The sequence below is a fragment of the Dysidea avara genome, chromosome 2, assembly GCF_963678975.1.
Source record: "Dysidea avara chromosome 2, odDysAvar1.4, whole genome shotgun sequence".
NCBI classification, from domain to species: domain Eukaryota; kingdom Metazoa; phylum Porifera; class Demospongiae; order Dictyoceratida; family Dysideidae; genus Dysidea; species Dysidea avara.
The window spans coordinates 14,139,109-14,165,390 of NC_089273.1; the positions used below are offsets into that span (position 1 = coordinate 14,139,109).

Genomic DNA, 26,282 nt, shown 5'->3' on the forward strand with positions numbered 1-26,282 from the left:
ACCCTGTATAAAGTTCAGCTACAACAATTCACCCTGTATAAAGTTCAGCTACAAAAATCACCCTGTATAAAGTTCAGCTACAACAATTCACTGTGTGTAAAGTTCAGCTACCCTGTATAAAGTTCAGCTACAACAATTCACCCCATAAAGTTCAGCTACAACAATTCACCGTGTGTAAAGTTCAGCTACAACAATTCACCCTGTATAAAGTTCAGCTACAACATATCACCCTGTATAAAGTCCAGCTACAACAATTCACCCTGTATAAAGTTCAGCTATAAGCATAAAAATAATAAACAGGTCATTTTGTAGAGATTTCAGTTTCAAAGAGTCACTGGAGAGAGAATTCAGCTACAAAAAGTTGCAAAGTAAAGATTACAACTACAAGGTCACTCTGTAGAGAGTTCAGCTACATTATAAGTCTTTGTGTACAGAGTTCAGCTGCAAACAAGTCACTTTGTATATAGATATAACAAGTCATCCTTTAGAGAGTTAAACTATATTACAAATCACCCTATAGAGATTTCAGCTACATTACAAGTCACTCTATAGTGAGTTCAGTTAATCTATGTTAAGGGTATTGAAAATTCAGTAACCTTCTTTGATAACTGTAAGTAGGGGTGTACCGATATACCGATACATATCATATCGGTGGCCGATATGGAGATTTTTGCCAACATCGGTTGGTCCCAATATAGGTACTAAAACCAATACAATATACCAATATAGAACTGAATAGTCTTTGTCATGGTGGAGCCACATTATACCCTCTATTATACAGTAGACAAGGCTGGTAAAACAGTAGTTTTTCTAGGCTTAGAAAAGAAGCAATATGCTATGAGAAACCATAGAAATACGTGAGTAGCAAACATTCACTCTTACAATACTTACCAACTATATACAACAAATGATCATAGTGGAGAGCTATAAAAAGCAGCCTTGCATGGGATGAATAAACTAGAAACACAGCTTGAAATTACAAGCCATTAAAATATGGAGTAATGTGGATTCATCTTGGTGGGAGCACGCATTAAAAATATTTTGTGGGTGATTCACTGTCCGGGTTGTTAATCGAGGCCACACCACAACAGGCAATCAAACATTGTTAGTGATTGTTAGTATTTTGAATTACTTACTAAGTGTATCTTATGGAAAGAAAATGAAATGTTAAAGTTCCCTAGTTTCCTCCAATCTAATTATAAATAAATAGCTACACTTTATTACATCGTACATCGGATCGGTATCAGTGTTCAGACTCAGTATATCAATTTATATTGGATCGCTTTAAAATTTCTCTGTTGGTACAGCTCTAACTGTAAGGGTACATAGCTACCACATCAGTCAAGCTGTAAAAAAAGAGTGCGGCCCCCAAAGATGTGAAATTCAAGGTGGCAGCACAAAAATGGCTGTGATGGTAGGTTAAGGGCAAAATTTTTAATAATGACAATTCAGCTGAATTTGCACTGCCTTCTCCACATTTCACTAGGATTCGGCACCACCAAATTCACCTGAATTGTCATTATTAAAATTTTTGCCATTAACCTACCGTCACAGCAATTTCTTGGCTGCCACTTTGGATTTCACATCTTTTTTCACCCTGGTCTTTTTGGGGGCCGCACTCTTTTATTACAGTTTGGCTGTTTTGGTTAGAAATATGTGCTAGAAACAGATCACCATGTACAGAGTTCAGCTAGAAGCAAGTCACCCTGAAAAGAGTTCAAACTACAAACAATGAGAGTTTCAGCTGCAGTTCAGTTATGTAAGAAATCACCTTATTCCATATGTGATAGTGTAAAATATACAAAATTAATATTTAATCAGACAAAAAGGTATATACATAATTGCTTCTGGCTTTTGTTCCACAATTCCTGCAGTGAAGAAAGAAAAAAGAAGCACCAAAGCCAGTTGATGGCCAACCTTGTGGCTTGCAATACAAAATGAAGTGATATCTAACAGGGTGATTTGTTTGTAGTTGATCTCTCTACAGAGTAAGTTGTTTCTAGCTGATATCACTACAGAGTGACTTGTTTCTAGCTGATCCTTCTACAGGGTGATTTATTTGTAGCTGATCTCTTTACAGGGTGACTTGTTTCTAGCTGAACTCTCTACTGGGTGACTTGTTCCTAACTGATCTCTCTACATGGTGATTTGTTTCCAGCACATAGGGTGATTTGTTTGTATCTGATCTCTCTATAGGGTTACTTGTAGCTGATCTCTCTACAGGGTGACTTATTTCTAGCTGAACTCTCTACTGGGTAACTTGTTTCTAGTTGATCTCTCTACATGGTGATTTGTTTCCAACACATATTTCTACTGGTTTATTTGTTTGTAGCTGATCTCCATACGGGTTACTTCTTTTTATCAAATCTCTCCTCAGGATGACTGCTCCATTAGGATAACTACTCTATTAGAGTATCGATCGATCTCACACTTCCTAGACTAAGTTGGATTTTGTGTTACAACTCTGTGGCTTTAAGGCTGATTGTTCTACAACATTGAAAAGATTTCTAAGATGATTACTCCATCTGTACAGCGATTTTCAAAGCATAATTCCAAGTGGTTTTTCTGGAAGTGTGGCAAGTGGTTGTTTTTTTTTTTTAGCTAATCTCGACTGCATAACTGCTACACACTGTTGGTCTTCTCGCTGTATCTTTGTGGTTTTCAGCTCAATTTCTTTTAAACCACAAAATGTTTGAGGTACAATAGTTAACCTATCCACGCACCTATTTTTAGCTTCTTCCCATTGGTGGTTTACCCTCTAGGCATGACAACATATTGGTGTTATTTTCATGAATAATCGCTAATAACTCCTTGACTATTTACTGTATTCCAACTATGCTTGGTACCAAGATGTGCCTTTATACTCCTTCTGTGTACCAAATTTCAAGGCAATCGGATAATCCATTCCTGTTTTATGGTAGTTTTTGTAAGTGTGCGAAAAGAGGAAGAAAATAATCAAACCCAAGCTGTAAAAAAAAGAGTGTGGCCCTCAAAAAGGCTATAGTGAAAAAAGATGTGAAATCCAGGTGGCGGCCAAGAAATGGCTGTGATGGTAGGTTAATGGTAAAAATTTTAATAATGACAATCCAGGTGAATTTGGCACCGAGTCATAGAGAAAACAATATAAATTCACCTGAATTGTTGTTATCAAATTTTTTACCATTAAACTACCATCACAGCCATTTCTTGGCCACCACCTTGGATTTCACATCTTTTTTCACCATATTCTTTTTGAGGGCCATACTCTTTTCTACAGCTTGGCTGTTTTGGATTAGATTTCATTTCTTTTTGTATGTGTCTACTCCAAAGCTGACTGTTTGAGGCTTTTTTAACCTATCTATATTTCTTTACAACAGGAAGAAGAAAGATGAAGCAGATGTTAAATACTTTAAATATTTCTAATGTACAAATTATATATATAATACATAATTATATTCATTACAGTACTCTCTACATGGTGCTTTCTTTGCACCTGAACACTCTACAAGGTGACTTCTTCTAGTTGATCTCTCTACAGGGTGATTTGTTTGTAGCTGAATTCTCTACAAGGTGATTTGTTTAAAGCTGAACTCTCTACATGATGGTTTCTTTGTAGCTGAACTCTCTACAAGGTGACTTCTTCTAGTTGATCTCTCTACAGGGTGACTTGTTTGTAGCTGATCTCTCTACTAGGTGATTTGTTTACAGCTGAACTCTTTACATGATGGTTTCTTTGTAGCTGAACTCTCTACAAGGTGATTTGTTTGCAGCTTAACCCTCCACATGATGGTTTCTATGTAGCTGAACTCTCTACAAGGTAACTTCTTCTAGCTGATCTTTCTACAGGGTAATTTGTCTGTAGCTGAACTCTCTACAAGGTAACTTCTTCTAGCTGATCATTCTATAGGGTGAATGGTTTGCAGCTGAATTCTCTACATGATGGTTTCTTTGTAGCTGAACTCTCTACAAGGTAACGTCTTCTGGCTGATCTCTCTACAGGGCCATTTGTTTGTAGCTGAACTGTCTACATGGTGGCTGAACTCTTTACTGAAAAGGTGACTTCTTCTAGCTGAACTATCTCTTTCTGTAGTTGAACTCCCTACAAGGCAACTTCTTCTAGCTGATCTTTCTACAGGGTGATTTGTTTGTAACTGATGTATATACAGGTTACTCTGGTCTCTTGAATTTTCTTCAAGGTTACTGCTCTATTAGGATGACTGCTCTATTAGAGTATCTCGATCTCGCACTTGCCACACCAAGTTGGATTTTGTGTTATAACCCCGTGGATTTAAGTGTGATTCTTCTACACCATTGAAGAGCCTTTCTAAGATAATTACTCCATCTGTACAGTGATTTTCAAAGCATTACCCCAAGCGTTTTTTTTGTAGGCGTGGCAAGTAATCGTTTTTATTAGCTAATCTCGATTGCATAATTGTTACACACTGTTGTTTTTTTTGTATCTTCGTAGTTTTTTGCTCAATTTCTTTCAAACCACAAAAGGTTGGAGGTTCAATAGTTAACCTAGTCACCCACCGATTTTCAGTTTCTTCCCATAAGTGGTTTACCTTGTAGTCGTGACAACATATCGGTGTTATTTTTTGTGAATAATTGCTAATAACTCTTTGCCTGTTTATCATATTCAAGCCAATGTTAGTACTGAGATGCGTCTTTATATCCCTCCTCTGTGTGCCAAATTTCAAGGCAATCGAATATGGCATTCGCATTTTATAGCAGTTTTGTACAGTACAGCCCAAGGGTAACATCGCATGTACACGCATGACGAGCGCTCGAGTGACCCGTGTGGATGCACAAGGCTACAGTAATGCTCCACGATAGCTAGCTTTACTCGAGAGCGTCACGCAAGACCAGATAACAGGTCTCACCTATGGTCTTGGGAGGCGGAACTGGCTCAGTTCCACCAGCTGTGAAGTCTCCTATTGCAATGCCTGTGTTGTAGCTACTGGACTCGGATACTTGGTAACTTACTGTAGTTACTGACTTGACCTTGACTCTGTCACGGACTACAGTCAGTACTGCACATAGTTAACACCATAGCTACCGTTAACCTGATGGATTGGTCGCCAAGTAATGCCACAGAACCCCAGTTATCACTGAGTGCACTTTTCTAATTCGTATTTTCTTTATCTAGATAGTTAAAGGAATGGTCAACCAAAGTTTCAACTCTAGAAGCCAAGAAATTTCGAAGTTACAGCGATACTAAGTGCCGCTAACAGCAAAAAATCGATTTGTATACAGTGACAATAAACTACAGGCCGCGTTATCATCAACTCAAAGTATTGGTGGTTTGATTTTATTGTCAGTTTCTGGTGGCAGCACGATCTGTGCTGCTTTGACCAGTACTAGATAAAGTACCTGCATGCGGAGTATGGTTATAATTGAAGCTTGTTAGCCATCTGGCTGAGCCATCTACATGCTGAAATTTTTTCTTTTTTTAAAATTTTTTCTTATTTCGGCCCTAATGGCACTCCCATTCTCCCCGATCTCTAGCTAGAAGTTAAACTTAATTTAATTTGCTGAAATTCGGCCAAAACGATGCAATTTTTGCAAACAAATACCAGAATGGTTGATAAATCAGTGAAACAGTTTCCAACAGCAAGGATGGGAAGCTTATAAACACTTTACAATATGAATATCTTTCCCAGTAAACACATAGAACAATCCATTGCATGAAATAGGAACTCACGTGATAGAAATTCAAAATTACAGGACTACCCGTGAAATAGCTTTCATTTCTGGAAAAGAACCTTGCAGTGTGCTCCTTTTGTAAATGATTATTTGTGTTAATTGTTCACTCGGGCATGGGCAGGAGTGTGATGGCATCATAGGGAGAGTCTCAGACTGCTGGGCTAATGGAGATGCTGAACCTATGCATTTTTTTTCAATTAATGAAATAAGATAAAACAGTACATAATAAACAAATACAAGTGAACTTAAATATGGGCCTCAGCGACCTGCACAGCAATCGGTGTCTCAGCAATGGAACAGCACAAACTGGACCTGGCACCACGAATGCATGTAATTGCAGATCTCAACAATGAGAAGCTTAATGTACATCTCAGCCATCCCATCACTATTCCATAAGAAAGACTGTGCTTAGCACTCAAAAGGTTAGCCAATCTCTTATAAAACTGAGTAGCAGCATCACCCATTTCACCAGTAGTGGTGAAAATTAAAGGAGTAAATGAAGCATTCTCTACTTCATGAACCCGTTGTTGGTATTCATGTCTCTTCTCCTTATCATGACGGCAGTATGCAGAGTGTAGGGGTTGATTTGTACTTAATGCATACAAATTTATTGTCATTTGATTTCAAGTGTTTTTAAGGTCATTGGAATAGATTATGGTTGACACGATTTGAATTTTGATCACGTGAGTGCCTATTTCATGCATTGGATTGCTCTATTCATTTACTTGGCAAGATAGCCATATTGTTAGGTGTTTATAAGCTTCCCATCCTTGCTGTTGGAAACTGGTTCACTGATTTATCAACCATTCTGGTATTTGTTAGCAAAAACTGCATCGTTTTAGCCAAATTTCAGCATATAGCTGGCTCAGCCAGATGGCTAACAAGCTTCAATTATATACTGCATGCAAGTACTTTACCTAGTACAGGCCATTGCTGACTCATGGCACAGTTGCTACTCTGCTTGTCCTGTGCTCCAGAGGAAGAAACATTTTGTTTGTCACCAGAAAGACATACAGATCGTGCTGCCACCAGAAACTGACCAATAAAATCAATCCACCGATACTTTGAGTTGATGATAGACTACTTGAACAATGTTGAGAGTGAATATCCTGGCATACAAAGAACCCTACGAACCGCTGCAACAAAAAATCACATGATTTTAAGACATTTATATCGTTTCCTACCAAAGAAAGTGACAAACTTGGCTCCCATGCTGGTGTTATTCAAGTTACACTTAACCTAACACTTGACAATAGTTAGGTAGTTGATTGGAGGATATCAATTTTTTGCATTGCGGACCCTATAGCTTTGGAGGTGAAAAAATTACATTTTCTCTCTTCCTGTGAATATACTCACGAGTGCAGTTGCGCGCCAGCTTCTTGGGCCACACAACACACTACTATGTGTCTTGATAATATCCCCAAGATGATATCCTTGATGCTCTAACTTATGTTGTTACTAAATTTCATTTATGGAGTAATCATGGTAACAGCAGTTCAAGCCATAATGAACTGTCAAGATGAAGAACACTGAATTTGTAATTGAAAACTTAAGGTACTGTGTGAAACAATATTTTGAAGACAATAATAATGCATAATGTTAATCTGAAACTAATACATATTGTGTTTCTTTGCTAGACAAAATATCATTCTTTAGAAATAACAGTATTTACTAATTGTCTTAATTTGCTTACAAGGATAGTGCACCTTTTTCGCTTGTAAAAGTTCAGCTTGTAAAATGCGCTATTCTACGTATACAGACTTTGCAAAGGGTAAAATAGAAAGTAGAAATTTCAGAATAAAAAAGAATTCATTCCAGTGGTTCTTGATATAAATATAATCTAAATCAATCTGTAAAAAAAGAGTGCAGCCCCCAAAAAGGCTAGGATGAAAAAAGATGTGAAATCCAAGGTGGTGGCCAAGAAATGGCTGTGATGGTAGGTTAATGGCAAAAATTTAATTACAATAATTCAGGTGAATTTTTGTTGCCTCCCCCACTAGGATTAGGTACCAAATTCACCTGAAGTGTTGTAATTAAAATTTTTGCCATTAACCTACCATCACAGCCATTTCTTGGCCGCTACCTTGGATTTCACATCTTATTTCATCCTGGCCATTTTGGGGCCGCATTCTTTTTTTACAGCTTGGCTTTTTTGGTTTAGATATCACTTCTTTTTGTATTGCAAGCCGCAAAGCCAGCCATTAACTGGCTTTGGTGCTTCCTTCTAACTTGTTTTTTTTCTTTTCTGCAGGAATATTGTAACAAAGGAAGAAATGTTGTTAACAGTTTTTTGTCTGATTAAAAATATTTGTATATTTAACAATGAAAAATGATTTTTTTTCCAACACATATTTCTACAGGGTGATTTGTTAGTACCTGATCCCTATAAAGTAACTTATATCCAGCTGATATCTCCACAGGGTGACTTGTTTGTAGCTGATCTCTCTACAGGGTGATTTGTTTGTAGCTGAATTCTCTACAGGATGGTTTCTTTGTAGCTGAACTCTCTACAAGGTAACTATTTCTAGCTGATCTCTCTACAGGGTGACTTGTTTGAAGCTGAACTCTACATGATGGTGTCTTTGTAGCTAAACTCTCTACAAGGTAACTTCTTCTAACTGATCTTTCTACAGGGTAATTTATTTGTAGCTGAATTCTCTACACGGTGGTTCTTTGTAGCTGAACTCTCTGAAAGGTGACTTCTTATAGCTGAACTATCTACACAGTGATCTTTTCATAGCTGAACTCTCTACACGGTGATTTGTTTGTAGCTGAACTCTCTACAAGATGATTTGTTTCTAGCTGATCTCTCTATAGGGTAACTTGTTTGTAGCTGAACTCTCTAGAGGATGGTTTCTTTGTAGCTGATCTCTCTACAGAGTGACTTGTGTATAGCTGAACTCTCTACAAAGTGATTTGTTTGCAGCTGAACTCTCTACAGGGTGGTTTTTTATAGCTGAAATCTACAAGGTGAATTCTTCTAGCTGATCTCTCTACAGGGCAATTTGTTTGTAGCTGAATTCTTTACAGGATGATTTGTTTGCAGCTGAACTCTCTACATGATGGTTTCTTTGTAGTTAAACTCCTTGCAGGGTGATGTGGTTGTAGCTGAACTCTCTAAAGGGTGATTTGTTTGTAGCTGAACTCTCTACTGGATGGTTTCTTTGTAGCTGAACTCTCTGCAAAGTGATTTCTTCTGGCTGATCTTTCTACAATGTAACTTCTTGTAGCTGGTGTCTCTACAAGGTGATTTCTTCTAGCTGATCTCTCTACAGGGTGGTCTGTTCATAGCTGAACTATCTGCAGGGTGATTTGTTTGTAGTTAAACTCTCTACAAGGTGATCCTTCTAGCTGATCTCTCTACAGGTGACTGGAACTCGCTACAGGGTGATTTGTTTGCGGCTGAAATCTCTACATGGTAGTTTCTTTGTAATTGACTTGTCTATAAGGTGATGTCTTATAGCTGATCTCTCTACTAGATGACTTGTTTCTAGCTGATCTCACTACAGAGTTATAACTTTCTCTATAGAGTTATAACATGTTTGTATAGCTGAACTCTTTACAGAGTGGCTTTTTGATTGTTTGCTGAACTCTCCAGCTTGTTTGTACTACAGAGTGACTTGTTTGTAGCTGAACTCTCTAAGAGTGACTTACTTGTAGCTGAACATTGTATAAAGTAACTTGTTTGTAGCTGATCTAGATTAACTCTCTACTGGATAGCTTTTTTTGTAGCTGAATCCTCTACGCAGTGATTTGTTTGTAGCTGAATTCTCTACAGAGTGACTTGATGTAGCTGAACTTTCTACAGGGTGACTTGCTTGTAGTTGCATTGCCTATAAGATTAATTTTTTGTAGCTGAACTTCATACAGAATAACTTGCAACGTAATATAATTCTATAACCGAGTAAGTTATAAATGTAGCTGAATGCTCTATTAGGATGACTGTTCTATTAGAGTATCTCGATCTCCCATATGCTTCAAGTAGTTAGGTTTGCAATTATAACTCGGTGGTTTGTACTCCGATTCTTCTGTACTACTGCAAGGAGTGTCTATGATAATTATTCCAGCTATACACCAATTTGCAGCTCATTGCTCTAAGCGCTTCACCTGGTAGGCAGGAAAACTAATAGTTTTTTATTCATAAAAATCGATCGCGTAATTGTGACACAGTTTGGGTTTTGCGTCATATCTCGATAGCCTTTAACTGGATTATTTTCAAACCATAAAAAGGCACTCCTACGATAGTTACTCCATCTATATAGCAATTTTCAGCTCATTCCTTCAAGCGGTTTACCCTGTGGGCGTGACAGACCTTCGACCTTATTTACGCAACTAATCAGTCATAACGCCGTGAATATTCATCGGATTCCTACCAATCTTTGTACTGAGATATGCCTTAATGAGCCCTTTAAGTGGCCCACATTTCAGCCCGATTGGAGCTCGAATTCATGTTTTATGGCGGATTTTGCAAAGCGTGCGAAAAGAAGTAGAAGAAAAAACGAAGAAAAAAAACCCCTAAGTTTGGCCGCTCGTATCTCGGAAATAGCTGAAGTGATTTTCTTCAAATTTGGAATGTGGACTCCCCTAGCTAGCCGGCACTTCTGTAGCAACGTTGGTTTCAATAGGATAAGGAATCACGGAGCTACAAAGGTGTGAATATTGCGTTTACTTTCTTCCTGTTAAGGCCACTCCAAATAAATTCTCTGTTTCCCGTCCACCGCCCTCATCTAGTTACTGTCAGCTCTAAATATTCCATTATTCCGTATTCTTCCATTATTTTCCGGTTATTCTTGCATACTAACAGACTCAGTAAAAGTCATTTTGAAACAGTGTCACCTCACGTGTAAGCGTTTGTGCTACATTTGCAACTTAAAAAGGAAGGAACAAGCTTAAGCATGGTTTTATGCAGCTTTTATTGTTGTGCCAGGTAAATAATGGTTTGAAATGCTGCCAATCTTATAATGAAATAATGGAAATGAACCGCCCGTCCGCATGCAAATATGCTTGAGTCCAGGACGGGAAACAGAGAATTTATTTGGAGTGGCCTAATATACTCACGGTGTGGTGCGCTGGCTTCTTGGGCCGCACGACACACTACTGTGTGTCTTGATCTATGTAGTACAGTACAACTACACATGCAACTATGCTGTCTTCAATAATCATCATTGTGTCTGATAAGAAATGTGGGTATAGAAAAGCCTGAAAGCCATGTACTGGACATTTTAAAGGGAAAGAGGAAGTGAAATACACACAAAACAGCCAAACAGTGAAAAAAAGCCATGACATTCAATATTGTAAGATCAAAAATTGCTATATGCCAAGAAATCAGTAATAAATTTTAATTTAATGATGGTAGTGTCTAATCACCGGACTGGGCTACTGGACTGGAATAGTGGAATGGACTACTGGATGACTTTATTTAGTTTTACACATTTTTAAGGGTGGGGTTACTATTACATTTAGGTGACTTATGACAACATTTCAGCACTGAGTGGTGAATATGATCCTAAAAAGTAGCTGTGATAAACCCTAAATGGGTTCAGTTAAATGTATTCTGTTCACTGCTTGGCAGTATCTACTTTACTGTTAGTATAGATTGACATGTGTGTATGCCAAAAAATGTTTCTCTCACTGTTAGGTACATCTGACTATTGTGTGATACAACTTTCTATAAGATATATGGTGTGTATGAACACACAAACTAGATCCCATCACATAACTGGTTATATTTCATTACTGGAATGAAATGTCTTCATCCTGTTAATGGTATTACAATGCCATTTAGCTGTTAGTAGCAAAAACTACATGGTCACAGCACAATAGCATACAGTGCGTACAAATTTTAAAAGTAGGTTAATTTAATGTGACCCCATTACACACAGTTACGTATTATGGACTCCAGTGACTAGTCACCAGTTTGTATGTGATAGAAAGTTGTATCACGATAACCATGTGTGCCTAAGAGTGAGAGAAACATTTTTGGGTATACCTACAGTGTACATGTCAACTCTGCTGCAATGTGGGTAAATGTGGGTATAGAAAAGCACATTTACCCATGTGGGTGTAGAGTAGATACTGCCAAGCAGTGAATATAATACATTTAATTGAACCCATTTGGCTTATCACAGCTACTTTTTAGGATCATTTTCACCACTGAGTGTTGAAATTTTGTCACAAGTCACCCAAACGTACAGTAACCACACTCTTACAAATGTGTAAAACAAAAAGAATGTCAGTCTAGTTTGAACACAAGCACATCATTTTCACATCTTTGCCATTTTCATGTGGGTGTTATACCATAGCATGCAAACGCTTTTACTGGAGAACAAGCTAGGTGCTGCTAATAATATGATACACTGTTTGATACCACTAACAGTAGGTATACATCAAGTTGGATTTGACTGTTAGGCTATACATTTTACGTATTGTAGAGTCAAGAATGAATTGTAATGTAATGTACTGTAGAATTATTTAACGTATTGTACCAAAACAGTGCAAATTTTGATTTATATTATACCATTTATTATTTACCAATACTGTGAAACTTTGTTCAGCGAAGGTTATACACAGATGTACAGTACGACAAGATCATACAATTATTCTGCTATCAAAGTAATTATCTAAATTATACTTAAAATTATCTAATGAGTTACAGTCAATCATGGTGCTGGGTAATTTGTTCTACGTGGGGATTGTGTTTTGGATAAAGGAATATTTGAAAGGGTTTTTTTGACAGGACAGCTGAATCAGTTTGTAGAGGTATTGGTATGCAAGCGTAGTCAAGTTTGAGCCTAACTAGTGCTTTGTATGCTAGTTCTTTTTTGTCAGCTGATGAAACTTTGATGTCCTTTGTAGTAGTCCTAGCATGCTATTTATATTTGCTATTTTCTCATTTACATGTCTGTCCCATTGGTTTGACTGAAGCTTGACCCCAAGATATTGACAGTTGTTTGTACATGGAAATTGAGTATCATAACTTAGTAGTTATTGAGAAGGTACTGTGTTTGGGAGGGAGAGAATGTACATGGCAGCACTTTGTTACGTTAAGCTTCATCTGCCACAATAAAGCCCATTCAACAATTGAGTTGATACCCTGTTGTAATAAGTCAGCATCATCCATAGCGGATATTTGTTTGTAGATAATGTATATAGTCATCCGCAAATAGTCTTACACTGCTATTACTTATGTAATCTGGCAAGTCATTTATGTAAGTAAAGAAAAGTAGAGGCCCCAAAACAGTCTCTTGTGGGACTCCTAAAGTAACAGAAATTGAGGATGAACAGGTGTTGTTAAGAACTACTTGCTGGGATCTATTCAATAGAAATTCACTTATCCATTGGTGCACTCTTCTTTGTATGCCATACCATTGTAAGGTATACAGCAGTCTTTAATGTGGAATGGTATCAAAGGCCTTGGCAATGTCTAGTGATATTGGGTCAGTTTGGATGTCATTATCATGATTTAGAGATAGGTCATGAAATAGAGAAATAAGGTGCGTTTCGCATGAGCAATTGCATCTAAATCCATGCTGTTGTTCATTACGTATGTATATGTTCAAATATTTTAGATACAATGTTAGTTAGAGATATGGGCCGATAGTTACTGGGTTTGGTGCGGTCACCATTCTTACATACAGGAGTTACATTTGCATTTTTCCAGTCACCTGGAACAGTACCAGTATCCATTAAGTAAGCAAAGATTGTTTTTAGGATAGGAGCAGTAGGCTCAGCAGTTTCCTTTAAAACTCTTGAGCTTATTTGGTCAAGGGCACTGGCCTTGTGGATGTCAAGATTTTGTAACAGTTTTATAATTCCTGCTAGGCCTGCGCCGATTATGCCAGCATAATTTGGGGCATAATAGGTAGCCAAAAGCATCAGCATAATGCCAGCATAATAGGCAAATTTTTTGTGCATTGGTTATCAGTGAAGCTGAAACTCTGCTTATTTTGCATGATGCAGAAGAGGATAGTGTGCAAACATGGTAAAAATCAGTATTACAGCTACGTTGTGAAAAAAGATTTTAGTTAAAGATCGATATACTCTAATAGAACAGTCACTGCATAATGAAATATTCTAATAGAACGTTCACAATGCATTAGGTACTCTAATAGAGCAGTCAAGACACAATTTTATATGAGCATAATTGGAGCATAATAGGCGAAATTTTGGAGCAATGCTCAAAAGCATAATAAGCAATTTCAAAAGCATAATAGGCTCAGGCCTGATTCCTGCAGTAGTAATGTTGATACCAGGCATTGTGGAGTGTGGAGATGGGCCTTTATCTGGCACAGGTCAACTGTGTTCTTTAGTAAAGACTGATTGGAATCGTACATTTAAGGCCTCAGCTTTTTAACTGTGTTATGTTTTGACATATTCAATAAAATAATCTGATTTACTGGAGTTTTGTTGCTTTGAATAGTTTACAGTCACATACAGCCACATATCTTTACAGTACACACCTGAGCTTGAATTGCTTTTTGAAACAAAATTTCCTCTGAAGAATAATACCTGTTCAACAGTTGTAGTGATTCAGTAAGGATTTCATTGTTTTGCCAACTCAATAAATCCTAGGAAATTATACATATCAAAGCAATGACAGTAAAATTAATGTCAAACATTACCAACAGAGTTTCTGGAAGAGAATCCTCAGAATAGTAGCTACTAAATGAAAAGATCCTCTCTACTCTACAGGTAGCCAAACCCATTAACCTGAAAAGAATATCAAACACAAGTTGAACACAATTACAAAGCAATTCACTCGTCTTTCTGAATAGACATTCTTTTTGTTAGCTGTGCAATCTTAATATCAGGCAAGGGGTAACTTTCCTCAGTATTCTGCAGTGGTAAAAATGTGCTTGTGTTAATATCACCTAAACCATTTCTGACCTGAGCAAAATGTGATCTTAGCTTGGCCACATAATTGGGAAGCTGCAACAGACGATCCCTTGAATGCAATACTTCACTTTCATCATCTTTCAACAGCTTATAGTCAAAAATGTAGTGCTGTTAGCATAATGATGATATTGGTTGTACACACAATGTTGTTTTACATACCTGTAGTCGTAAGTAGAATCTAAAATTAAAAAACAAATTTAAAACTTTTAATGTCATGATTTTCAGTTCAAATATTGGTTTGTTTTCCTCTGTGTTCTCTAATTGATCACGCTATTCACAAATACTAGTAACAGCAGTTAATCAATTTCTAAAACAACACCTGCTCAACTCCACTACACAATAAGAACAGCAGCAGAGGCATCAATTCGTTGATGTCATCCAGATTGGCATAGAAGCCATACTTGACCAGTATATGCAGCAACTTCAACACCTATAACATTATTTTTATGGAAATTTACTATAAGTATTCTAACATGTGCAGTGACGATGCTATCATTAATCACACTGCTTTTATCAGCATCTTTCTGTATAAAACAGTCATCAGAAAGATGATATACTGTAGTTGTACATCTGTATCATTACTTTTAGGCTACCAATGTGGCAGATAATCCAATCTCTCAGATAAGGGAAATTATCATTTATTACACCTGTCAATGCTTTTTCTTGATCATTAACTGCTTCTTCATATAGATTTGCTCTAATTCCTTCATAATTCTATTCACACAAAAACATACAAGATAGTTGGTAGGTATAAAATCCTTACAAATGACAGAGAGAGGTTTTCTAGAAGTGGTCTGTTGTCTTCATTATTATCCACATACAACACTATAACAAAAATGGATATTTCTTAATGCGAACAATAAAATCAGAATTTAATACACATCGCAATTCAAACAGACATAAAAGTTTTGCATCAAAACATACCTATTATCAGCTCAACATATTTGAGTCTTAAGGTGCTGTCAAGGTTAGTGTCCTTAGCACCAGTTAGTGCTTCATTGAATGACATGTACTTCATCTCCTATGTATGTACATATATATACATTTATAATATATATATATATACATACATATATATATATATATATATGTGACCAGTCTGGGCTTATTGCCTATTTAAAAGTATCCTGAAATGCTGGTTTTAGTGTGTTGTAGATCGCCAATGGATGAAGCTATGTGTACTACACTTTCACACGTTTTACACCAATTACTTACCTTCCACAGCATCCACTATGCAAGTAGCCAACAACTAAGTTTCCCACCATTTTAGATAGTTTTTAAACTGAGGTTGACTGTATCAGGTGAGCTGCAAAATGGGTGGGAGGTGGGGGACCTAGAAGGCAGGCAAGATGGTGTTTCAAAAATTGAAAAGGAAGGCATAGGGATGAATTAGGCCATGTTTTGGACCATTGAGGTCTCAAAATTGGTTTAAATGAAAGGACATTCACAGCATAAGTGCTTATTCAATACCACTGAGCTGTACAGCCACATACAGTCATCCCCAGGCTTACCAGAGCTCCATTAAGGCCCCACACTGCATGTACAGATTGCTACTGGGCTTGGGAAAAGCAGCCAGCAAAACCAGACCACTCAAGTCTAGTTGATATTGATTGTGGAATTAGATAGTTTATTCATGTAGCTTTATGTCCTGGGTGAAAAATCGAATCTGCTGACATTGGCAATAAAACCAGTTTCTCAGACTGGGTCACATAATTATGTACCACTTTCACAACTCAGATTAAAGGAAAGCCAGTGCATATATGCATATATATCTAATCCAAAACAGCCAAGCTGTAAAAAAAGTGTGCGGCCCTCAAAAAGACTATTGTGAAAAAGATGTGAAATCCAAGGTGGCGGCCAAGAAATGGTTGTGATGGTAGGTTAATGGTAAAAATTTTAATAATGACAATTCAGGTGAATTTTGTGAAGCGGCACAAAATTCACCTGAATTGTCATTATTAAAATTTATACCATTAACCTACCATCACAACCATTTCTTGGCCGCCACCTTGGATTTCACATCTTTTTTCACTATAGCCTTTTTGAGGGCCGCATACTTTTTTACAGCTTGGTTGTTTTGGATTAGATTTCACTTCTTTTGTATTTTTATATCCCAAAACCGGCCTATGGCTGGCTTTGGGACTTTTTTAACCTATTTTTTTTTCTTTACTACAGTAAGAAGAAAAGATGATTAGAAGTAGATGTACTTTAAATATTTTATCAGTAAATGTGACCTGATCTTGGAAAACCTACCTTTTTGGCACATGAGTCAATTTTCTGTTTTATAGCTTAAATGAGGTGCTAGGTGCTCATCTATCTTGTGTTAAAATTTCAGCTTAATATCTTTAAGCATTCCTGAGATATGGCCGATTTTCTGTCCTGTACATTACAAACTAACTTTTATGGTAATGTATTGAGTTATGTGGGTGATTAAGGGTGACAAATGGTGACAAATCACTTTGTTTACTAATAATTCCATTCTTACCATCTAAAATACTTTAAAAGACATTTATGATAGTTTAATGAAGTATTCTTGGTATTTTTCTGCAATTAAATGGCATGTATCATTGTCTAAGACCAAGTTTTAGCTATTCCAGCACCTGAACAAATCACCCAATTTGTAAGTTACTTGTTGTCCCACGCATGTGAAATTACTACATGGTCTGATATAATCATCCATATCTCCTAGGAAAAAGAAGCTATGGGTATGAAACTTTACAGCAAGAAGGTTTAATAGTTGCTTTATCCAAATGTGCAAAAAAATTAATTTAAAAAATATTGTTGAAATTTTCATTTGAGTTTTCCCAAAAAGTTAGCTTGTGCCCAAAAGGTAGGTTTTCCAAGATCCGGTCACAAATTATATCTAATCCAAAACAGCCAAGCTGTAAAAAAAGTGTGCGGCCCTCAAAAAGGCTATGGTGAAAAAAGATGTGAAATCCAAGGTGGCGGCCAAGAAATGGCTGTGATGGTAGGTTAATGGTAAAAATTTTAATAACAACAATTCAGGTGAATTTTGGTGCCGCTTGGTCAATTGGCACAAAATTCACCTGAATTGTCGTTATTAAAATTTTTACCATTAACCTACCATCACAGCCATTTCTTGGCCGCCACCTTGGATTTCACATCTTTTTTCACCATAGCCTTTTTGAGGGCCGCACACTTTTTATACAGCTTGGCTGTTTTGGATTAGATTTCACTTCTTTTTGTATTTGTATACCCCAAAGCCGGCCATAGGACTTTTTTAACCCAAATCTTTTTTTCTTTACCACAGGAAGAAGAAAAGATGAAGCAGATGTACCTTAAATATTTCTGATTTTATCAGTAAATGTCCAAATTATATATATAATACATATATTTATTACAGAACTGTCCATGGTAGTTTCTGTGTAACTGAACACTCTTCAAGGCAACTTCTTCTAGCTGATCTCTCTACAGGGTGATTTGCTTGTAGCTAAACTATCAACAAGGTAACTTCTTCCAGCTGTTCTCTCTACAGGGTGATTTATTTGTAGCTGGATTCTGTACAGGTGATTTTTTTACTGCTGAGCTCTTTACAGAATGGTTTCTTTGTAGCTGAACTCTCTACAAGGTAACTTCTTCTAACTGATCTCTCTACAGGGAGATATGTTTGTAGCTGAACTCTCTACAGGTGATTTGTTTGCAGCTGAACTATCTAGATGATGGTTTCTTTGTAGCTGAACTCTCTACAAGGTAATTTCTTCTAGCTGAACTCTCTACATAGTGGTTTCTTTGTAGCTGAACTCTCTACAGGTGATTTGTTTGCAGCTGAACTCTCCACATGATGGTTTCTTTAAATTTGTAGCTAAACTCTCTACAAGGTAACTTCTTCTAGCTGATCTCTCTACAGGGTGATTTGTTTGTAGCTGAATTCTGTACAGGTGATTTGTTTGCAGCTGAGCTCTTTACAGAATGGTTTCTTTGTAGCTGAACTCTCTACAAGGTAACTTCTTCTAGCTGAACTCCCTACATAGTGGTTTCTTTGTAGCTGAACTCTCTACAGGTGATTTGTTTGCAGCTGAACTCTCCACATGATGGTTTCTTTAAATTTGTAGCTAAACTCTCTACAAGGTAACTTCTTCTAGCTGATCTCTCTACAGGGTGATTTGTTTGTAGCTGAATTCTGTACAGGTGATTTGTTTGCAGCTGAGCTCTTTACAGAATGGTTTCTTTGTAGCTGAACTCTCTACAAGGTAACTTCTTCTAACTAAACTCTCTACAGGGAGATTTGTTTGCAGCTGAACTCTCTTCATGATGGTTTCTTTGTAGCTGAACTCTCTACAAGGTAACTTCTTCTAGCTGAACTCCCTACATGGTGGTTTCTTTGTAGCTGAACTCTCTACAAGGTGACTTTTTCTAGCTGATCTTTCTACAGGGTGATTTGTTTGTAGCTGAATTCTGTACAGGTGATTTGTTTGCAGCTGAGCTATTTACAGAATGGTTTCTTTGTAGCTGAACTCTCTACAAGGTAGCTTCTTCTAGCTGATGTCTCCACAAGGTCACTAGTTTGTAGCTGAACTTTCTACATGGTAGTTTCTATGTAACTGAACTCTCTACTAGGTAACTTCTTCTAGCTGATCTCTCTACAGGGAGATTGGTTTGTAGCTGAACTCTCTACAGGTGATTTGTTTACAGCTGAACTCTCCACATGATGGTTTCTTTGTAGCTGAACTCTCTACAAGGTAACTTCTTCTAGCTGATCTCTCTAAAGGGTGATTTGTTTGTAGCTGAACTATCAACAAGGTAACTTCTTCTAGCTGATTTCTCTACAGGGTGATTTGTTTGTAGCTGAATTCTGTACAGGTGATTTGTTTGCAGCTGAGCTCTTTACAGAATGGTTTCTATGTAGCTGAACTCTTTACAAGGTAACTTCTTCTAGCTGATGTCTCTACAGGGTCACTAGTTTGTAAATGTATTCTCTACATGGTGGTTTCTTTGTAACTGAACTCTCTACAAGGAAACTTCTCCTAGCTGATGTCTCTACACGGAGATTTGTTTGTAGCTGAACTCTCTACAGATGTTTTGTTTGCTGCTGAACTCTCTACATGATGGTTTCTTTGTAGCAGAACTCTCTACAAGGTAACTTCTTCTAGCTGATCTCTCTACAGGGCGATTTGTTTGTAGCTGAACTCTCTACATTGTGGTTTCTTTGTAGCTGAACTCTACAAGGTGATTTCTTCTAGCTGAATTATCTCTTTCTATAGTTGCATGAATTCCCTACAAGGTAACTTCTTCTAGCTGATCTCTCTACAGGGTGAATTGTTTGTGGCTGATCTCTCTACAGGGTGACTTGTTTGTAGCTGATCTCTATACAGGTTACTTGTTTCTAACTGATCTCTTGAATTCTCTTCGGGTGACTGCTCTATTAGGATGACTGCTCTATTAGGATGACTGCTCTATTAGGATGACTGCTCTATTAGAGTATCTCGATCTCGCACTTGCTACACCAAGTTGGATTTCGTGTTATAACTCCGTGGCTTTATGTCTGATCCTTCTACACCATTGAAGAGCCTTTCTAAGATGATAACTCCATCTGTACAGCGATTTTCAAAGCATTACCCCAAGCGGTTTACCTGGTAGACGTGGCAAGCAGTCGTTTTTTATTAGCTAATCTCGATTGCATAATTGTTACACACTGTTGGTTTTTTCGTTGTATCTTCCTGGTTTTTAGCTCGATTTCTTTCAAACCACAAAAGGTTTGAGGTTCAATAGTTAACCTATTCACCCACCGATTTTCAGCTTCTTCCCATACGCGGTTTACCCTGTAGGCGTGACAACATATTAGTGTTATTTTTCGTGAATAATCGCTCATAACTCTTTGCCTGTTTATCGTATACCAGCCAAAGTTGGTACAGAGATGCGCCTTTATACCCCCCTTCTGTGTGCCAAATTTCAAGGCGATCGGATATTGCGTTCGCGTTTTATAGCAGTTTTTGTAAGTGTGCGAAAAGAGGAAGTAAAATAAGAAGAAAAAAAAAACGAAGAAACTAAGCCAATTTTTGAAGTCGAATATCTCGGGAACGCTTGAAGCGATTTCGCTCAAATTTGGAATGTGGAGTCCTGAAGGTGGAGGGAGTGTCCACAGCAAAAATCGTCTTGTTTCATCAAGGCAGTACAGAGCTACGGAGGTGCGAAAATTGCGTTTTCTTTCTTCCTGACAATATACTCACGGGTCCAGCTTCTTGGGCCGCACGGCACACTACCGAGTGTCTTGATATATATAATACATAATATTATATTGATTATAGAAATCCTCATGGTGGTTCTTTGTAACTGAACACTCTACAAGGTGACTTCTTCTAGATGCTCTCTCTACAGGGTGAATTGTTTGTAGCTGAACGATCTACAAGGTAACTTCATCTAGCTGATCTCTCTACAGGGTGATTTGTTTGTAGCTGAATTCTGTACAGGTGATTTGTTTGCAGCTGAGCTCTTTACAGAATGGTTTCTTTGTAACTGAACTCTCTACAAGGTAACTTCTTCTAACTGATCTTTCTACAGGGCAATTTGTTTGTAGCTGAATTTTCTACAGTGTGATTTCTTTGCAGCTGAACTCTCTACAATGTGGTTTCTTTGTAGCTGAACTCTCTACAAGGTAATTTCTTCTAGCTGATCTCTCTGCAGGGAGATTTGTTTGTAGCTGAACTATCTACAAGGTAACTTCTTCTAGCTGATCTCTCTACAGGGTGATTTGTTCATAGCTGACTTCTGTACAGGTGATTTGTTTGCAGCTGAGCTCTTTACAAAATGGTTTCTTTATAGCTGAACTCTCTACAAGGTAACTTCTTCTAACTTATCTTTCTACAGGATGATTTGTTTGTAGCTGAACTATCTACAAGGTAATTCCTTCTAGCTGATCTCTCTACAGGGTGATTTGTTTGTAGCTGAATTCTGTACAGGTGATTTATTTGCAGCTAAGCTCATTACAGAATAGTTTCTCTGTAGCTGAACCCTCTACAAGGTAACTTTTCTAGCTGATGTCTCTACAAGGTCACTAGTTTGTAGCTGAGCTTTCTACATGGTGGTTTCTTTGTAAATGAACTCTCTACAAGGTGACTTCTTCTAGCTGATCTTTCTACAGGGTGATTTGTTTGAGGTGAACTCTCTACAAGGAAACATCTTCTAGCTGATCTCTCTACAGGGAGATTTGTTGTTGGCTGAACTCTCTACAAGTGATTTGTTTGCAGCTGAACTCTCTACATGATGGCTTCTTTGTAGCTGAACTCTCTGCAAGGTAACTTCTATTGATCTCTCTACAGGGCGATTTGTTTGCAGCTGAACTCTCTACATGGTGGTTTCTTAGTAGCTAAACTCTACAAGGTGATTTCTTCTAGCTAAATTATCTCTTTCCATAGTTGCATGAACTCCCTACAAGGTAACTTCTTCTAGCTGATCTCTCTACAGGGTGAATTGTTTATAGCTGATCTTTCTACAGGGTGACTTGTTTGTAGCTGATCTCTATACAGGTTACTTGTTTCTAGCTGATCTCTTGAATTCTCTTTAGGGTGATTGCTCTATTAGAATGACTGCTCTATTAGAGTATCTCGATCTTGCACTTGCTGCACCAAGTTGGATTTCGTGTTATAGCTTCGTGGCTTTAAGTCTGATTCTTCTACACCATTGATGAGCCTTTCTAAGATGATTACTCCATCTGTGCAATGATTTTCAGCATTACCCCCAAGCGGTTTATCTGGTAGGTGTGGCAAGCAGTTGTTTTTTTATTAGCTAATCTCGATTGCATAATTGTTACACACTGTTGGTTTTTTCGTTGTATCTTCCTGGTTTCTAGCTCGGTTTCTTTCAAACCACAAAAGGTTTGAGGTTCAATAGTTAACCTATTAACCCACCGACTGTCAGCTTCTTCCCATACACGGTTTATCCTGTAGACGTGACAACATATTGGTGTTATTTTTCGTGAATAATCGCTCATAACTCTTTGCCTATTTATTGTATTCCAGCCACAGTTGGTACCGAGATGCGCCTTTATACCCCCCTTCTGTGTACCAAATTGCAAGGCAATCGGATATTGCGTTCATGTTTTATAGCAGTTTTTGTAAGTGTGCGAAAAGAGGAAGAAAAATATGAAGAAAAAAAACCCAAAGAAACTAAGCCAATTTTTGAAGTCGTATATCTCGGGAAGGCGTGAAGCGATTTCGCTCAAATTTGGAATGTGGAGTACTGAGGTTAGAGGGTATGTCCACAGCAAAATCGTCTTGTTTCATCAAGGCAGCACAGAGCTACGGAGGTGCAAAAATTGCATTTTCTTTCTTCCTGTCAATATACTCACAGGTGTTGCGAGCCGGCCGGCTTCTTGGGCCGCACGACACACTACCGTGTGTCTTGATATATATCACATATTGCACTGACTCAAAATGTTAACGAGATATATGCACTGCCTTAATGAGATATACGCACTGGTACAATGCCTATATCTCGTTAAGCCAGTTCATATATCTCGTTAACTCGAGACATTGCACACCTAATAGGAGTACACACTATATCCAGAAATCATTAGATTTTATACTTTATCTAATCAAAAAAGAGCCAAGCTGTAAAAAGGTGCAGCCCCTAAAAAGGCCATGGTGAAAAAAGATGTGAAATCCAAGGTGGCAGCCAAGCAATGGCCGTAATAGTGGGTTAATGGTAAAAATTTTAATAACGACAATTCAGGTGAATTTGTGTGGTGCTCCTCCAAGTTTCACTAGGATTCGGCACCAAATTCACATGAATTGTCATTATAAAATTTTTACCATTAATCTACTGTACCATCATAGCCATTTCTTGGCTGCCACCTAGGATTTTACATCTTTTTTCACCATGACCTTTGAAGGGGTTGCACCTTTTTTTACAACTAGGCTGTTTTTGATTAGATATCATTTCTGTTTATATTTGTATACCCCAAAGGCTTTTTAACCTACCCTTTTTCTTTACCACAGGAAGAATAAAAAGACAAAGCAGATTCTTAATATTTCAACTACTTTTGATTTTATCAGTAATTATACAAATTATACATATATTTATTATAGGTATATCATTGCCTACTGGATAACTTGTTCACAGCTGATCTCTCTACTAAGGGACTTGAAATATAGCTGAACTTGCTACAGAGTGATTTGCTTGTAGCTAAGCTCTATACAGGATTCTCCCTAGAGGGTGAATTGTTTCTAGATAATCTCTCTACAGGGATTGATTTGTTTGTAGCTGATCTCTCTACAGGGTGATCTGCTTGTAGCTGAAGTCTACAGGGTGGTTTGTTTCTAGATGATCTCTCTACAGGGTGATTTGTTTGTAGCTGAACTCTCTACAAAGTGACTTCTTATAGCTGATCTCTCTATAGGGTGGCCTAATCTCTCTGCAGAGTGATTTTTCTCTAGTTGAAATCTCTAGAGGGTGATTTGTTAGTAGCTCAATTGTTTACAGGGTGATTTGTTTGTAACTTAGCTCTCTGCAGGGTGATTTGTTTGCAGCTGAACTCTCTGCAAGGTGATTTGTTTGTGGTTGAACTCTCTACAGGATGGTTTTTGTAGTTGAACTCTCTGCAAGGTGATTTCTTCTAGCTAATCTCTTTACAAGATGACTTCTTCCACCTGATCTCTCTACTTGGTGACTTGTGTCTAGCTGAACTCTCTACAGGGTGATTTGTTTGTAGTGAACTCTCTACAGGATGGTTTCTTTGTAGCTGAACTCTATGCAAAATGATTTTTTCTAGCTGATTTCTCTACAGAGTGACTTGTTTCTAGCTCATCTCTCTAGTTGGTAACTTGTTTCTAGCTGAACTCTCTACAGGGTGATTTGTTTGTAGCTGAACTCTCAACAGGATGGTTTCTTTGTGGCTGAACTCTCTGCAAGGTGATTTTTCTAGCTGATCGCTTTACAGAGTGACTTTTTCTAGCTGATCACTCTTCTGAGTGACTTGTTTCAAGCTGAACTCCTTCTAGGGTGATTTGTTTTTAGCTGAACTCCCTACAGGATGATTTGTTTCTAGTTTAACTCTCTACAGGTTTACTTGATTCTACCTGAAATCCCTACAGAATGATTTGTTGGTAGCTGAACCCTCTACAGGATGACTTGGGTCTAGCTGAACTCTCGGTAACTTGTTTGCAGCTGAACTCTCTACAAGATGATTTGTTTGTAGCTGAATTCTCTACAAAGTGACTTGTTTCTAGCTGATCACTCTACAGAGTGTTTTTTTGTGATTTGTTTGTAGCTGTACCTTCTACAGGGTGATTTGTTGGTAGCTGAACTCTGTACAGGATGGATTCTGTGTAGCTGAACTCAGTACAAGGTGATTTGTTGGTAGCTGAACTCTGTACAGGATGGATTCTGTGTAGCTGAACTCAGTACATTATATGTGACTGAATTTGACAGAACAAGGCTTCGACACACAAAGCTACGTTAGGAGATATGGTGATTTTAAGGAATCATTGTGTAATAACTTCCCAGTGCCTACAGCTGTGCAAACAAAATTTGCACCAATTATTCATCTATTTACTAGCTATCACTGAGTTGGTGTATATATTTCTGATACCCAAAATTTGCCCTGTTTTGGGAAGCTTTTTTCGAGAGGGTAATAATATCACAGGTGGTTTGAATAGGGTGGGAGGGTGGGGGTGATGGGTGGGCTTAATATAGGGGTATAAAATGAACTAAGAAGACGATTGGAATCCAGAGGCCAAGTTTGGGCTCTCCATGGCCCTCCATGGCCCTCAAATCGCTCCAAATTGACTGAGAACACTATTGGCAAGCTCTTTGTGAAGTCCCAGCTCACTAAACACAGAGCAATGGCCATTTAATGGCGCCAATCTCGCACTCGTGGCTTTGACAGGGTCGGAAGAAAGCTGCTACAGAAACCAGATTTGCCAGTGCTGAAGGAAGTACAGTGTGGAATATGATAGTGTATTAGACCAGCAATCCATTTCTGGTAAAAACGTAAGTTTGATTTTGTGTGTGTGGAAGCCTTGTTATATGAAATCTGGTCACATATACGTAAGCATACATACTGGTTATACATATTATAATATATCTATATATACATTATTGTATAGATGTGTATAATACTTTCACAATTCAGATCAAAGGATCCGCCTGGGCTACATATGAAATGTAGCTGGGCTACAACTGGGCAGTGATTATATAGATGTCGAGGCTGAAATCGACTGATTAATACTCACATGATTAGGATGCACTATATACTTGGATTTCACCATAAAAACCACTCAGATGGAGAGCGTTTTGTCATCCTTGCATACCATCCTACGAGTAGAAAAATGTTGGGATAAGATGAAGACTATCGCTATATACTGTAGCTTATTCATCAATCATTTCTGCATGTTTTCGAATATGGACACACCCCATTATGAAGCTACCACTCTGCACAGATAAACCACTCTACGAGCAAGCTTACTTGTCTAGACCTTTAGTGAACTCTGTACTTTTTCCATAAACGATTCAATAGCACTGATTAAAACATTGAACTCGCATAACCGAAATTCTCCATAATATCTCTACGATATGTTTATTTATCATAACCGGATGTGACCAGAACGTACTTGTTGCTGACCTATATTTGAAAAAATTAATTTAGGTGTGCATATATAATACATCCAGTGGCTGCACTCGTATTAGCTTGGGTAATTGATTACCCTGTACAGACTATCAGCCTAATAAGTGTTACATATTAGCTG

The 26,282-nt window shown here is 37.7% G+C and overlaps 1 protein-coding gene across 7 annotated transcripts in view; it reads right to left on the bottom strand.

The window, feature by feature from the left end:
• LOC136246668 (inositol 1,4,5-trisphosphate receptor type 3-like) overlaps nucleotides 1-26,282 on the bottom strand; it is a 72,676-nt gene that overhangs the window by 15,455 nt on the left and 30,939 nt on the right. For all 7 annotated transcript variants that reach the window (XR_010696727.1, XM_066038206.1, XM_066038209.1 and 4 more), the window contains 10 exons: nucleotides 15,505-15,601; nucleotides 15,344-15,405; nucleotides 15,163-15,294; nucleotides 15,054-15,104; nucleotides 14,900-15,010; nucleotides 14,740-14,850; nucleotides 14,572-14,688; nucleotides 14,444-14,520; nucleotides 14,307-14,394; nucleotides 14,145-14,252 (listed from right to left, as the gene is read on the bottom strand). Coding sequence is in view for 6 of the 7 variants with exons in the window: in XM_066038206.1 (XP_065894278.1) it covers nucleotides 14,145-14,252; nucleotides 14,307-14,394; nucleotides 14,444-14,520; nucleotides 14,572-14,688; nucleotides 14,740-14,850; nucleotides 14,900-15,010; nucleotides 15,054-15,104; nucleotides 15,163-15,294; nucleotides 15,344-15,405; nucleotides 15,505-15,601 (954 nt within the window). In the remaining variant the exon portion in view is untranslated. The remainder of the gene's footprint in view (nucleotides 1-14,144; nucleotides 14,253-14,306; nucleotides 14,395-14,443; nucleotides 14,521-14,571; nucleotides 14,689-14,739; nucleotides 14,851-14,899; nucleotides 15,011-15,053; nucleotides 15,105-15,162; nucleotides 15,295-15,343; nucleotides 15,406-15,504; nucleotides 15,602-26,282) is intronic.